At 39.7% G+C, this 14,094-nt stretch overlaps 1 protein-coding gene across 11 annotated transcripts in view; it reads left to right on the plus strand.

Annotated features, from left to right (window-relative positions):
• mtmr4 (myotubularin related protein 4) overlaps positions 1-14,094 on the plus strand; it is a 114,925-nt gene that overhangs the window by 54,899 nt on the left and 45,932 nt on the right. For 8 of the 11 annotated variants that reach the window (XM_069911013.1, XM_069911015.1, XM_069911011.1 and 5 more), the window contains 2 exons: positions 3,306-3,395; positions 13,973-14,089. In XM_069911013.1, the coding sequence (XP_069767114.1) occupies positions 3,306-3,395; positions 13,973-14,089 (207 nt within the window). Of the gene's footprint in view, positions 1-691; positions 796-3,305; positions 3,396-13,972; positions 14,090-14,094 lie in introns of those variants that run through there. The other 3 variants (XM_069911017.1, XM_069911006.1, XM_069911016.1) reach the window with 3 other exon arrangements.

The raw sequence follows: 14,094 nt of genomic DNA on the forward strand, positions 1-14,094 counted from the left end.
GTGTTCCACAGTTTGTTTACATTTGTTATCGGTATTTGTATGGCCGTGTAGTTTTTTTTTTGCACTACCATTGAGTGGTAATTCTGCCTCGCCCACAGAAAAAAAGAATCTCAGTTGTATGCATTCTGACCATAAATCTGAAATCTAAAATGTGGGCTTGGAACCCGAATTGGCAGACCTGCTGTGCCTGATGCAGCCTTTCATTGTGTGTTGCTCATTTTGTAGCCTCTGCTTTCCAATAATTATCAGATACAGTGTAAATTCAAATGCATTTGTTATAAATTTCAAGCAGACTTTGAAACTGTTATAGAAAGGTCTTAAATCTTCGAGTAAAACATTCTGAATTCCAAAATCTTGTCTAAATTTAAGGTGCCTATTGTGGTGGGAGAAGTATTTGAAGTGTCTCTCCAGTACAATAGCTGACTGCAGCTCTCTGCAGTGGGAGCTGCCTCTAATGCAGTACAGGTTGCACAGCACTGACTGATGTTTGATGGGAGGAGCCACAATCCCTTTTTCATTCCTCCCCCCAAGCAGTTGACAGCTATGTGTACCTGCAACAGAAAATCAGCTGATTGGACTGTCTGGCAAATGCTCCCTTACATTATTCACTTTCTAAGCAGTGTGTGTTCATCATTTACTGTTTGATAGCAGAGTAGCAGCGATGAAGGGGTCTGTGCCGGGGCTGGATAAATCCTCTGTGAATCCATATAGGCTTCATGCACTGCAGAAACATACCAGCCTCCACTGAACATGAGTCTGGCTGCTCACGTCAGCTGTTCTATGCTGAATTGCTTTGTGAGTCTTTTTTTTTAACTTTTATTGGTTTTGAGACCTGTGCATCCATGGGCTGCTAGGTAATTTTTCAAGTATGATGTGAGAGGGAAAACAGACAAGGAATCCTGAAAATAATGGAATTTTTTGCTTGTATTGGGAAGCAAAGGATGGCTGGTGACTAAGCATATTCTGTTCCACAGGGCTGAGACAGACATTGCTTTCAGGTGATCATGTTGGTATGTGGCCCTGCGTTAATAAGGAACATTTCTGATATTTTCATGATTCTGATTTTATTTCCTGTATATTTGTGCTTTACTCAGTATTTAGTCTATCCGTTTTTGTGCAATTTAGGGATATTTTCTTGCTTACAGCATTGTCAGGGCTATTATTCAAACAAAGGTTCTTGAATCTTAGAGGAATGCAAAGTCAAGCCAGTATTTGCAAATTAAGTAATTGAAATTTGCTGATTTTAGGACGGATAAGCAGACCATTAATATCTTCGATCACCTTATTGTGTCTCCAAAACCTGTTTATATATTCAAAGAAAATTCTGTTGCTTCTGTCTTGAGCTCTAGCTGTCGTTGTGACCTTTACAGATGCACCATTTAATGTATGGAAGCTTTCTGACTCCTCTGGTCTTGGTTGTTGCTAACCAAGGTTTGTAAATGCTGTGAGATGAACCTTTTGTTACAAGTATTCTGTTCCTCAGAGTTGCAGTTAAACGGTGTTATTTCTCCTTCGGTCTTTCCCGTCAGAGTTCAATGTCTTTTCAACAATGCCACAGAAATACTTCTCGATGAGCAAGATTTAAAATATCAAGATTGAAAAATCAGAGTTGATGAGCTATTGAATATTATAGGTTCATTTAGGGGGTGGGGGCTCCAGATTCCTCAGCAAGAGCACAATTGGATTTGGCAGGAGAGGGCCTAGCTTAATGGGATGTAAAGCACAATGGTGATTGATATTGCAAGGCCCAGACTGATGTAGAATATACAGGACTTTGCCATAGCAGGTTCTGTTTGATGGATTGAAGAGTATTGTATTAAAGGAGAGTTTGGATTGTTTCTGAACAAGGTCTGGATTGATAGCTCCCCAACACTTTGGTTAATAAGTTGTGAAATACAGTGGAGATTTGGAGTTTGAGATTTGGGATAATTTGAGCATTAAAATTAGTGTGAAAAGGCTAGAAGTTTAATCTCTATTGGCATGGTGATATTTTTCAAAAGTGAAACAATTATTACATTTCAAAAATTGATGGCCTACATGCAAAATAAATTGAGCTGTACCTGTATTCTGTGAATGTGATCAGGCATTATTAGAGCTTTTGTAATCGTGTGTCAGACTGAACGGGCTTTGCTGCCTGATGCCAGAGGAATTCATTTCATGGGGTGTTCATATTATTTTCATAACAAACAAAAAGTAAAACCAATTACTTATTTGTGGTAAAGGCAGAGTGAATATTGCAATCTTGTGCATGAATTTTAATTGCATGATTGTCAAATTCTAAGAATTATTCAATATTGATTTCATCTGGCAAGGGCAGCATTCTGTATGTAATATCCAAATTGCATTGCATCTCTATTAATTGCACATAGTTTTTTTAAAAGCACCAATACTAAGCATGTATATTGAAAGCTGATGAATCTGAAAAACCTGATGATCTGAATCTCAGTTTTGAAAAGGCAGTTACAGATATAGTGGATAAGTAACTTTTTAATATTCCTGCAACTTGGAGGGTAGCAAATGTGACCCCACTATTTAACGAGGGAGAAAGAAAATCAGGAACTACTGACCTATTGGTTTGACATTAATACAATGATGGTAAATGCTAAAATTTATAATGATCAGTGAAATACTATATCACACCTATCTGCTTTAAATTCGCTGGCGCTTCTGTTCACTCGTTTTGCTTTTTCAATTATCCCTTGCTGATATTTTAGGCTATTCAATTCTGGATTGTTTTGTTTTGAAAGCATTTAATTATAAAGACTAATGAATACCCCCAGTGACTAAAGAAAATGTTGTCAAGCTAAATGCTAGAAATCTGACATAAAAGCACAACACTCTGAACATACAGTGAGCATCTATGGAAAGGGAATCAACTTTAACTCTTCCTTCCTTTTGAGATGCTGTTTGGTTTGCTGAGCATTTCCAGCATTTTCTTCATATACCCCATAATGGATACATGGATAGGCCAAGCACAGGCAGGTAGGATGAGCGTGGTGGGACATTTTGATCGGCATGGGCCAGTTGGGCTGAAGGGCCTGTTTTCATGCTCTATGGTCAAATTCAGGCCATATATCCTGGATAGTTAATTAAATGTAACTTTCAGTTATTGTAATATTTTAAAACTGAACCCTTTGTATAAATGTAATATCCATAGGGTCAGCATAGCAATGGATCCCACCCATATTGGGATCACCTCTTTTGAGCCCAATGAGGTGCACAATGTAGTAATTGCTCAGTTATTGGTATGTTGTGAACACAGATCAATTTCCACCTTACTGACTTGTACCTGCTTGTATTAACAGGGTGAGGAGGGGCCTCCCAGTTTGGAGTACATCCAGGCGAAAGACCTGTTCCCACGGAAGGATTTGGTTAAGGAAGAGGAGAATCTGCAGGTACTGACTGCAATAAATTGATCTGTGCATAGAAGCCCCTTGCTTTTCCAAATGTGAATCTGGTGGCTTGGGGAGAGGGGAACTGAGATTCCTGATATCTACAATACAACTGAAGTAGTTTTAACCATTTTTCTTAGCGTGGTTATGTACGGTCTGCTTTTGAAACTTTTACATTAGCATTCGTCTTTGCAGTTAGATTAAAATTTCAATTATTATAACGTTTAGGGAAAATGAGTATTAGCTTTTATAATTCTATCATAGACAATAAAAGCTGAATGGGTTCCTTCTTTGTTGTAATTTCTGTGACACAGTTGCTCACATGCAGTACAACATTAGACTTTCTGTTCTTGCTGTGTGGTACGGCTGGGGTTTCCTTGTGGAAGAATGAAGCCAATTCCAAGTGGCCTAAGGCATTCACTGCTTCAGCAGCCAGTTGGGATCTAGGGTAACTTGCATTGCAGTTTTGTGAATTCTGACGATTGTCAAGGCCAGTGTAAGGTCCTACAGATGGGGTAAAAGGTCCTTAATGGGTCAGATGGGTAGGTAGATTGTAAGGTAGTGTGCTCCTTCCAATAATTTAACAGGACTCTGGATCTCCCACCACAGTCCGTATTCTCAATGTCACTCCATATGTTCCCTTTTCATTTTGAATAGTCACAGGATATGGAATTTCAAGAACTGATAAGCATGTTGTAATGTTTTCAGAGGCTTGAACCCCACACACTTTGACTTGAGATACACTTGAGATAAATCAGTGTGTCCAAAAGAAAGTTGAATATGCAAATACAAGTAGCTTGAGCAAATGCAGTTGATTGTATGTAATTAGGGCTTCAATGGTGGAGATATCAGCCCAGGAGAAGAGCAACATTGCTTAATCTTTGAACCTGGAGTATTTTGTGGAGATATTGATGCTATCTTTCCACTGCTATCTATTAGGTGCCTGCTCTTGGTGGCCCATGAGTTTTGTGTGAAGTCTAATGTCATCTTCAAACACTCTTTTCCTCAATCAACCCAAGGTTGAGCTGCAAAAGTGAAAGGTGCTTTTCATTAGTCTTCTTTCACTGTGGAGAAGCTCCTGAGATCTGGAAATAGTCCAGATTTTCCAGGGGCTACTCGTAGGCGCTAGTAGAACAGTTCCAGCTGCATGGGGGATTATGGGTAGGGAAGATGGCCATTTTTTCCCATTGAGCCGTTGCCAGGTCCCACTTGCATACTGGAACGGCCCAGTGAGATGTGGGCCAGGAGTAGCGCTCTGGGGCCCTTATGTGAGCCCCGCAGCACAACACTGCACCCCTGGGATGGAGATTAATTATTGGGCTAGCAATTTGGATATTGGGTGGGTAAGGCGAGGACAGTGGGGCCCCCCTCTGCAACTGGCGTCCCTGTTTTCTGCCCCACCTGCCATATCCTAGATCCGTCAATGCTCCCTACATTTCTCTGCACTTGAGTTGCTGTGTCTGGAGATGGATGGAATCCAAACTGCATTTTAAGGAATAACTTATCAGCCATTGTGAGAAGGCCCTTGAAGACCCAGGGAATGATTTTTCCTGCATCAAACAAAATTGTCCATCTCTCTATCAGTACAGATGTGTTCATTCTTGTAGATAGTTACGATGTAGTATCTCTGAGGTTTTCTAGGGTATCTTGCTCATTACAAGTTGAGCAAAGTTAATTGCACAAGTGCAACCTGACAAAACAGGGTCTTCCTAACACTCATACAGACAAATGATACATATGCAGGACAAATATTCAAAGAGGTAAATAAATTTTGCTCCATAAAATATGAGTCTTGGATAGTTAGTGTGAGCATTTCCTTTGTCGTTCAGAAGTCTCTCTGCCCTCTTCAGATAACGATCCCGGTAGGTCATGTCGATGGGAGGGAGACTCCAGTAATCCTCTCTGCTACTCTTATGGACTGTACCACACAGTGATGCAGCTCAAGCTCCTGTGACATGGTGGGCAGAAGCCCTGCCCACTTCAGTTTTCTCAGGAAATTTAGATGCTGTTGCACCTTGAGGAGAGAAGTGTGGATAGAATGTATTCTTCGCTGGTGTTCTTCGTTCCTAAGTTTAAGATTGTACAAGTGTACCACTTACTCACAAACCATTTTGGTTTGTATTTTTTGATGACTTATTAGTCCGTAAAAACGGTTTGGGTGGAATAGTGTTAAGGAAGTTCGTGTCATGGATGTATCACAATTGAGGTTGTACTGCTCTGACTCAGGCACAATTGTGTCGATATCCTTAAGTTCGCCTCTTTTTGGCTATCAGTAGGATGAGAACTTGGAGGTAGTAGCACTGTGGTATTTGGATACTACCCAGATGTCTGGATATCACTTCACATTTCATCATGCTGTTTTGTTGCTGGCTTCTCTGTCCCCCACTACACTCCCTGTAACTTGTAAATTGCAAGTTGCTGGCTGCTTGAAATTGTGAAAATGTTACCTTGTGTTTAAGCTTCCATTTTCTGCAAGACATTTCTTAAAATTAATTACAAAAAGTGAAGGCTGGTAATGAATAAAGTACCCAGGAATTAAGTGTAAGGGGTGGGCAGTACAATATGACCAACAGTTCATAGGCAGTGTTAATGGAAAGGAAAAAAGTGAGCCAATGTCCCCAATTGATGACTTGTAGAAATGAGCAGTTTTGATGCATTCAGAGAAAGGGTAATATCAAAAGTTGGAAATTTTGACATTGTATCCAGAATTTTTCAATTTTTTAAGGGACCTTGTACCGTATTTTCATTCCTATATTGTGCACATGTATTTAATGTGCAGAAAATCATAAATTGTGTTTTTTTTAAATATAGCACGCTATCACGCAGGTGTAGTATTCTAAATTCCAACTGACAAAAGCAATTTGCATTTAATGGGGACATGAGAGATAACACATGGTCTGCAAGAGTAATCTCCCACTATTTATACCCATTCAAACTTCCCCCAGAGATGTTAATTGGCCATTATATAGATGATATCCTCCAGAAATACTAACAAGCTTTGGAGAGGAATCAATTAAATAGATCGAAGACAGGCTTCAGAGTCAAGCAAATTTTAATTCTGTCATGATTTTAAAATCCCTATCTTGTTATTCTCCTCCCTCGGGGATTGGTCTGGGCAATTAACATTGATAAGGTGCAGTACCTTAGCCAGAATATCCTGTTTCTTGGAATTACCATAGCACTCAGGCAAAATTTTGAATTTTAGCATTTTGTATGTACCCAATTCCCACGCTAGCTATAAATTGTGTGCGTTCTTTCAATCGCAGATAACTTTATCACCCTATATAGCTATCACCTGCTTTTGATCTAGTCTAATCAGTGTGCTACCTTTGAGATGGAGTGCCAGTTGTTTTCACAATGTGAGGAGTCAAACACAAATCTTACACCACTAATTTCAAACTGAAAGTTGTTACCAGAGCAGAAGAAACAAGAATTCGAGGTTGGAGAATCATCCATTCATGAATGGAGGAAAGAGAAAGATGAATCCATGAAAATGCACGTGTCATAGCCAAAAGCTAAATGGTCCCATTTAGTCTGATCCGAAAGAGTGAGTTCTTAAGTCATAGAGAACAAATCGGGCTGCATTTAGAGTCACCATTCAGATGAAGGTAAGACAATTGGCACGTGAAAGAGGCATCCTGGATTTCAAGGAGGGGCTTCCCTGGATATCCAAGTTTATGGAGTGAAATGGATTGTGTCGATAAGAACTAGAACAACTGTAGGTCAGTGACTTCCACAAGATTGGGAACCAAAAAAAACATTAATTTTTGCAACTTGCCAATGAAATATGCAAACTTAAAATCACACACACTCACGGACATCATTAATATGGATGAAGTCCCAATGGTCTTTGACATCCCTGCTCCATGAACTGTGGCTGCTTCTGGAACATAACTGGGCTTGAAAGGACGTACTTTACTGTAGTCCTTGGGCTGCACTGTAAGTGGCAGTAAATTGAAGCCAAAATATGTAAAGAGTGACATTACTGCAAGAAAAATATGCCCAAAACTGTGAGCACTGTAACAAGAAAGATTGGATGGGCTCTAATGTTGTGAAACTGGGTGGAATGGTGTTTCAGGCCTAGATCAGACGAGAGTTTTAATGATTTTAAAGAAATAGTTACTCCTATTTGATTCCATGGCAGCTCAGAAAGAGCATTCAGCACAAAAGACTATAAATTCTGTTGGCGCCCACATTGCAGTAATTCCTGGTGGGTTGACATGTAAACTGCAGCCACTCGGTATTTCAGTTAATCATCCATTCAAGACGTTCATCAGATCAGAATGGATGCAGAACAGCACTCGAGTTGGACGGCTGAAAAGAGCAACCGACACTGAAGTTTGTGAATGGGTTCCCGGAATGTGGGATAAGATTACACCAGAAACTATCCACAGTGGATTCAGAAAAGCTGGCATAGTATATAATGATGATGGTGGTTCCACCACTGATGACGAAAGTAGTGACAGCAATGACGTGCCAGTATCTACAACAGTAAAGGAAGAACGGTGGCAATCTGTCCTAATATAGTTTGATGAAGAGAGTGAACAATCCAACTTTGAAGGAGTTGCGGATGATGGAGAAGGCTAGCACCTACAGATGTGTTGTGGTAGCCGTTACTGTCCAATAATTGTTGCTGTGTCAGGACTCTGTACATTCTCCATGTGGCTTTCCTCCAGGTGCTCTGGTTTCTTCCAACCCTCCAAGAATGTAGGTTAATTGGTGTATGTTGACTTTAACATTTTTTCTCTTCTTTGGCTTGGCTTCGCGGACGAAGATTTATGGAGGGGGTAAAAAGTCCACGTCAGCTGCAGGCTCGTTTGTGGCTGACCAGTCCGATGCGGGACAGGCAGACACGATTGCAGCGGTTGCAAGGGAAAATTGGTTGGTTGGGGTTGGGTGTTGGGTTTTTCCTCCTTTTTTTTAACTTTAACATGTTGTCCAGCTTTTTAACTTGTTGTTTAAGATGTTATGGTTATTTTAAACTAAAGCAATTTATAAACAATTGAATTTAGAACTAGTGGCTGGTCACGTTTTATTAATCATAAATCTTGTATACTGTGCACACGCCTATACCATGCAGTGGGTAATCTGGTTTGTAGAAAATGCACATAATGTGTTAGATGCGTAAAAATAGGCAGATCAGAGAGGGTGGAGAATTAGTGGCAGACAATGGAAGCTTGGGATCTCTTCTGTGGACTGAATGCAGGCACATTGCAAATCCCTCGCCGAACAGGCATTATTACTCCTCCAGGGCAGGGGAGGAGGCTACATTGGAAGTAATGTGGATTATTTTGCCTTCCAGTCTGTCACCATAAATCACTACTAAATTGCTTGATTGTTATTTGAGTTTCATAATGAAAAAAACGTGCATTTATACGATACCTGTTGCTACCTCAGTGTGTTTCCAAGTACTTTATAGCCATTAGAATACTCTTGAAGAACATAACGTGGGTAAAATTCTACACCTTCTGTGCACTGGACATTATTTTACACCTCTGCCTGCTTTATATTAACATCAGTAATGTCTTCTCTATTTCCAGTACTGCTTGCTTTAAAATTGTATAGTTAGAAAAAAAATTGTGTAGTGAACCTGAATATAAATTTCAAGAAAGGGACTTCTAATCCATTGAATGTAAGTAGGAAACTTGTTACTGGCAAAATAAATTGAATATAGTGCGATGATGAGAATCCCCACAACAATCACGATTTTCCCATCAAACTATTAAAGCTTTGGTTATCACAAGATTGGCATATTCCTTCGCAATCTCCCCATAACTTTTAGTCATGGGTTTGGAGTTCTTGCTAGGATTTGTTCCAAAAGCTGACGGTGGGGGGAGGGGTGGGGAGGTGAGAGGTGAGAAGGGATACTTATTTACAGTTGTTACATTCCTGGATCTCGTTTCTGATTACAAGCATAGATCTTTAATCATAATATCGGGTTATATGTTTTGGATGACTTTGGGGTTGGCTAAAGGGGTGTTACTGCTATGCCCTTTTCAGTGAGTGCTAAATGGGGTATTTTAAAGGGGAGAATAAGGAAAGTTAAGTTGACTGTGAGGTGAAAGTCACAGCTGCTGCTTGTGTTAGACAAGCCAGCTTTAGATCCTTATTTTGCATACGAGTCATGCCAGTTATATCTGATCAATCCAGTATATGTTTAACCCAAACTCGCCCATTCCTTTAACCCAAACTCGCCCATTCCTTTAACCCAAACTCGCCCATTCCTTTAACCCAAACTCGCCCGTTCCTTTAACCCAAACTCGCCCGTTCCTTTAACCCAAACTCGCCCATTCCTTTAACCCAAACTCGCCCATTCCTTTAACCCAAACTCGCCCATTCCTTTAACCCAAACTCGCCCATTCCTTTAACCCAAACTCGCCCATTCCTTTAACCCAAACTCGCCCATTCCTTTAACCCAAACTCGCCCATTCCTTTAACCCAAACTCGCCCATTCCTTTAACCCAAACTCGCCCATTCCTTTAACCCTGGTGTCTCTATTGCTTGTTACACTATGGAAATATATAGGTTTACCTTTCCAACCTATATTTCTTTCTAATGTTTTGTTGTTTCTTTGTAATTAAGCTTGTAATGCCTGGTTAGCTTCATTACATCTTTTAAAATACAGGTACACAATCCTTTATCTCCGGAAAGCTCCAAAATACGGCAAGTGGGGAGAGAGACGACAGTGCGAGGCGGGTGAGACCGTCCAGTGCGAGGCAGGTGGGCGAGGGGTGGAGGGGGGGGGGGTAGACAGCAGCACAACTGCAAGAGGTGGTGGTGGATACGGCAGCACAATTCAGGTGGGTTTAAATCTGGCTTTCTGAAATCCGGAAAAATCCAAAATTCAGGACACACTGTACCCCAAGGGTTCCAGATTAAGGATTGTTTACTTTTACCAGGACTCCTTCCTATAATATGGGGTTAGAACTTTTTTTTGAGGTTGATACAGGAGGTTTTTTGATCCTAAATAACACAACAATACTTTCTGCAATATCTGAGCTAGTTTTGAGAAATAATATTTTTTTTTGTCCAGACTTTTGTATGCAATGTAACCTATATCAGCTCTGTCAGTCGATGAGATAATGGATGCACTTGGATTGGAGAACTACTTCCTGGCATTGTTCTGCACTTCAACCATCAAATTTGTGGTTTTAGAAACCTCCAATAAATGTTCAATAATTGTAGTTACTTTAAATTCACTGTGTTAATACCTACTGGCTCATGTAGGGCTGTCAAAGTAGGCAAGAGTATTTTAGCTGTATGATGTTATCTGCCCTTATTTTTTGCTATTTTCCTGTTATTCACTGTTTGGCAAGAGGATTTGGAATGGCAAAAATAGTTCCTATTTCCTTGATGTGCTGTTTGATTTTTAAAAAAGTAGAGATATATCATTGAGGTAAAACACAGAATTCTGTGGACACTGTGGTTTAGTAAAAACACACAATGCTGAAGAGACTCAGCAGGTCATAGTGTCCCTTATGTAGCAACGGCAAAGATACAGAACTGACAGGCTTGAGCCCTTCATCAAAGTATGAGAAAATGCTGGTGAGTGTCAATAAAAGAGTGGGAGGGGGAAAGGGGGAGATGCATTTTGAGTTTTATAATGCTACTGTTGTAGAAGTGGAAATGGCCTGTTCTATGGAAAGTAGCAATTCTTTGAACGATTTCATTAGGGAAAACTGCATATGTTTAAGGAGGAAGACAGAAATCTGGAAACATTAGGTTAATTAGCCAAATGTCCTTTGTTGAGATGATGCTGGAATCCAATATTAAGGCATTAAAATGAAAAACAATGGAGCTGACAACATGGTTTTATGAAATGAAATAGTGTTCAATAGATTTTACAGAAATCTTTGTGGGTGTATGGAGAGGAACCAGTCTATTTGGTTTTCCAAAAGCCATTTGATGGCCCTTCCAGAATCCTTGGAATTTTGATGGATTGCAGCCAACAATCCATTCACTGTCCTCACAGCTTCTTCCCTTTCTTCTAAAGGATGAAGGCATTCAAGGGAACATCAATCCCATTTGTATGCTTTGGTGATGGTACTTTGAAGGACTACATTAGGATTTCCAGCATTTTGTTCCATTGATTTTGAATTTAGAACTTGGAACAGTACAGACCAGGAACAGACCTTTTCAGCCAAACATAATGCTGTTTAATCTTTCCTGCTTCTTACATATCCTTCTGTTCCCTGCAAATTTATATCTTTATAGAAGTTTAAATGCTATTAGGGTATCTGCTTTCACCATTACCCTTGGGAGCCAACTTCCAACATGCAGCTTTTTTAGCCTGAACAATTCCATTAATCTTTTTCTGTCCTCCACTCCCTTTGCTTGAAAATTCTTGTGACATTTTTACCATGGGAAAAATATTCTGACTATTCACCCCATCTAAACCTCTCATAATTTTATAAACTTTCGAGATCTCTCCTCACCCTCTGATACTCTAGAGAAGTTTGTCCAACCTCTCCTTGTTACTCATACCCTCAAACCCATCAATATCCTGGTAAATGTCTGCTGCATCCTTTCCAGGGTCTTCTCATCTTTTTACATTATAGGCCCTTTTGCACTGCCCTTGAAAGACATTATTTAATTGCCTTTTAACTGCTTCACTTACCTGTGTGAACGTGACAAAACTGGGATTGTGGGGGGGGGGGGGGGGTGTCATTTTTACCCTGGTACTTGCCTTCCAAGGTAAGTAGTTGTAGAACCAATGCATTTCTCTCAGCTCCTATGTAAAAAGGCTTACCTGGGTTCCTGGAACGTCCACACTATAATACTGCAGGTCCTGCCTCCTTTTGCACTGAGATGCTGGATGTCTATGTAAGAGGTTGCACTGACCTGGCTTTTCTTGGTTTAATGTGAGCAACCTGACCTGTCTTCAAAAACTGGTTGTTCACACACCAATTAAATGGGATCTCTGTGTAAATATATGATGGGTGACCACAATTGAACAAATTACTCCAAATGGAGCCTAAACAACATTTGGGATAACTGCAATATGACTTCCTTAATCTCTTGTACTTGAGGCAAGCATACCTGCCATATGCCGCCTTTACCACCCTAACTAATTGAGTGGTCAATTTTAGGAACTAAGGATTTTGACTCCGATTCATCTGTGCAACAGCATAGACATACCACTAATTATATATTTCCTCTTTGCATTTTGTCATCCCAAAGTGCAATGCCTCACACTGTCCAGATTAAACTCAGATTAATATGTCATTTCTCTGCTCCTATCTATCCAGATGTATTCATGGATAGTTTATTACACTGACCACAACTCTACCATACTTCCTCTTATCTATAAATTTAGTAAGACACCCACCTAATTTTTCATCATCATTTCTCTAAATCACAAATAAAAGGTATTTCAGCATTATTCTTTGTCTTCCAGGGGCTAACTATTTCTAAATCCAACCTATTAATGCACCATGGATCCCATTCATCTTCTCGATCAGCCTTCCATGAGAGAACTTGTCAAATGCCAAAGTCCATCTAAACAACATCCAATGTCTGATGCCCAATCACAACCCCCTTTGTCACCTCCTTAAGAAAACTCAAATTTGTAAGACATGACCCACACAAGAACATTCTGACTATCCCAAGAGATTGAGGAATGTTGATATTGGTCAACTTTAACTAACAATTGTAGAAGGTGAACTTGTAAGTAGGCATGTTCCCACTCATCTGCTGCTTTGGATCTATGCCCATGGATATTGCAGCATTTTCTAGATAGAGTACAGCTAATAATCCAGTATCTGATATTTCAGCTTCTTGTTCTGTCTCCTGCCTTCCCTTTAAAGTCACTTGGGACCCCAGTCCTCTTTTTTTTAAAAAATTCATTCCAAGGATGGACTTGCATTCGAGTAACTGAATCGTGACCTTCCATGAGCCTCTGTTGACTTCCATTTATTTGAATAGGGTATGAATTGGTACCTGAAAATTTAAAAAAATATATTATTTGTGAGTTTTGATGACATTTAGCATATACAAGCTTTTAAATGTAAAAATGCACAAACACTCTAGGTTTGGCCGGCTGCAACTGAAAGTGGTAGAATTTCTTGGGAGCAAGTTGTATGGCTCAGTAATATACCCATTGGTCCTTTGGCAAAACCATCAGGATTAAAAATTCACAATTTGGGTGGATATCAATTCCAGCATTGGGTGTGATATTTAAGCAAATTTGATGCAAGGCAGTTTTGTGGAAATTCCACACAGCAATGCAACAACAATCTATCAGTGTTTTGATTTCTTATCAAAGTATTTAGAGAAAACCAACTACACTCTTGAACCTCCCTTACTACCCTAATCACAATCTGCTCTGGGCCCATAAAATCTGTCTTCATTATTGAAATACTGATATTTTTTCTTCTAATTACTGTGACTTCGATTATTTATTTACATGCCCTTTATATTTATTATATATTTGGACTGGGGTAATTTTGTGTAAACTTTTTTTTTAAAGTCCTTTTAGTTACAGCAAATAAGAATTTTGATACATATGTGCATTGTTACTGTGCATGTGATAATAAACTCATTCTCATTAAAACATTGTTGTCCATTAATTTTCTTTCCAGGTTCCTTTTCCAGTACTCCAAGGGGAAGGTGTGGAATACCTGGGCCGTGCAGATGATGCTATAATTGCTATTTCCAACTACAGGTTGCACATTAAATACCAGGATTCTTTGATCAATGTAAG

Source organism: Narcine bancroftii, chromosome 14 (assembly GCF_036971445.1).
Source record: "Narcine bancroftii isolate sNarBan1 chromosome 14, sNarBan1.hap1, whole genome shotgun sequence".
NCBI lineage: Eukaryota > Metazoa > Chordata > Chondrichthyes > Torpediniformes > Narcinidae > Narcine > Narcine bancroftii.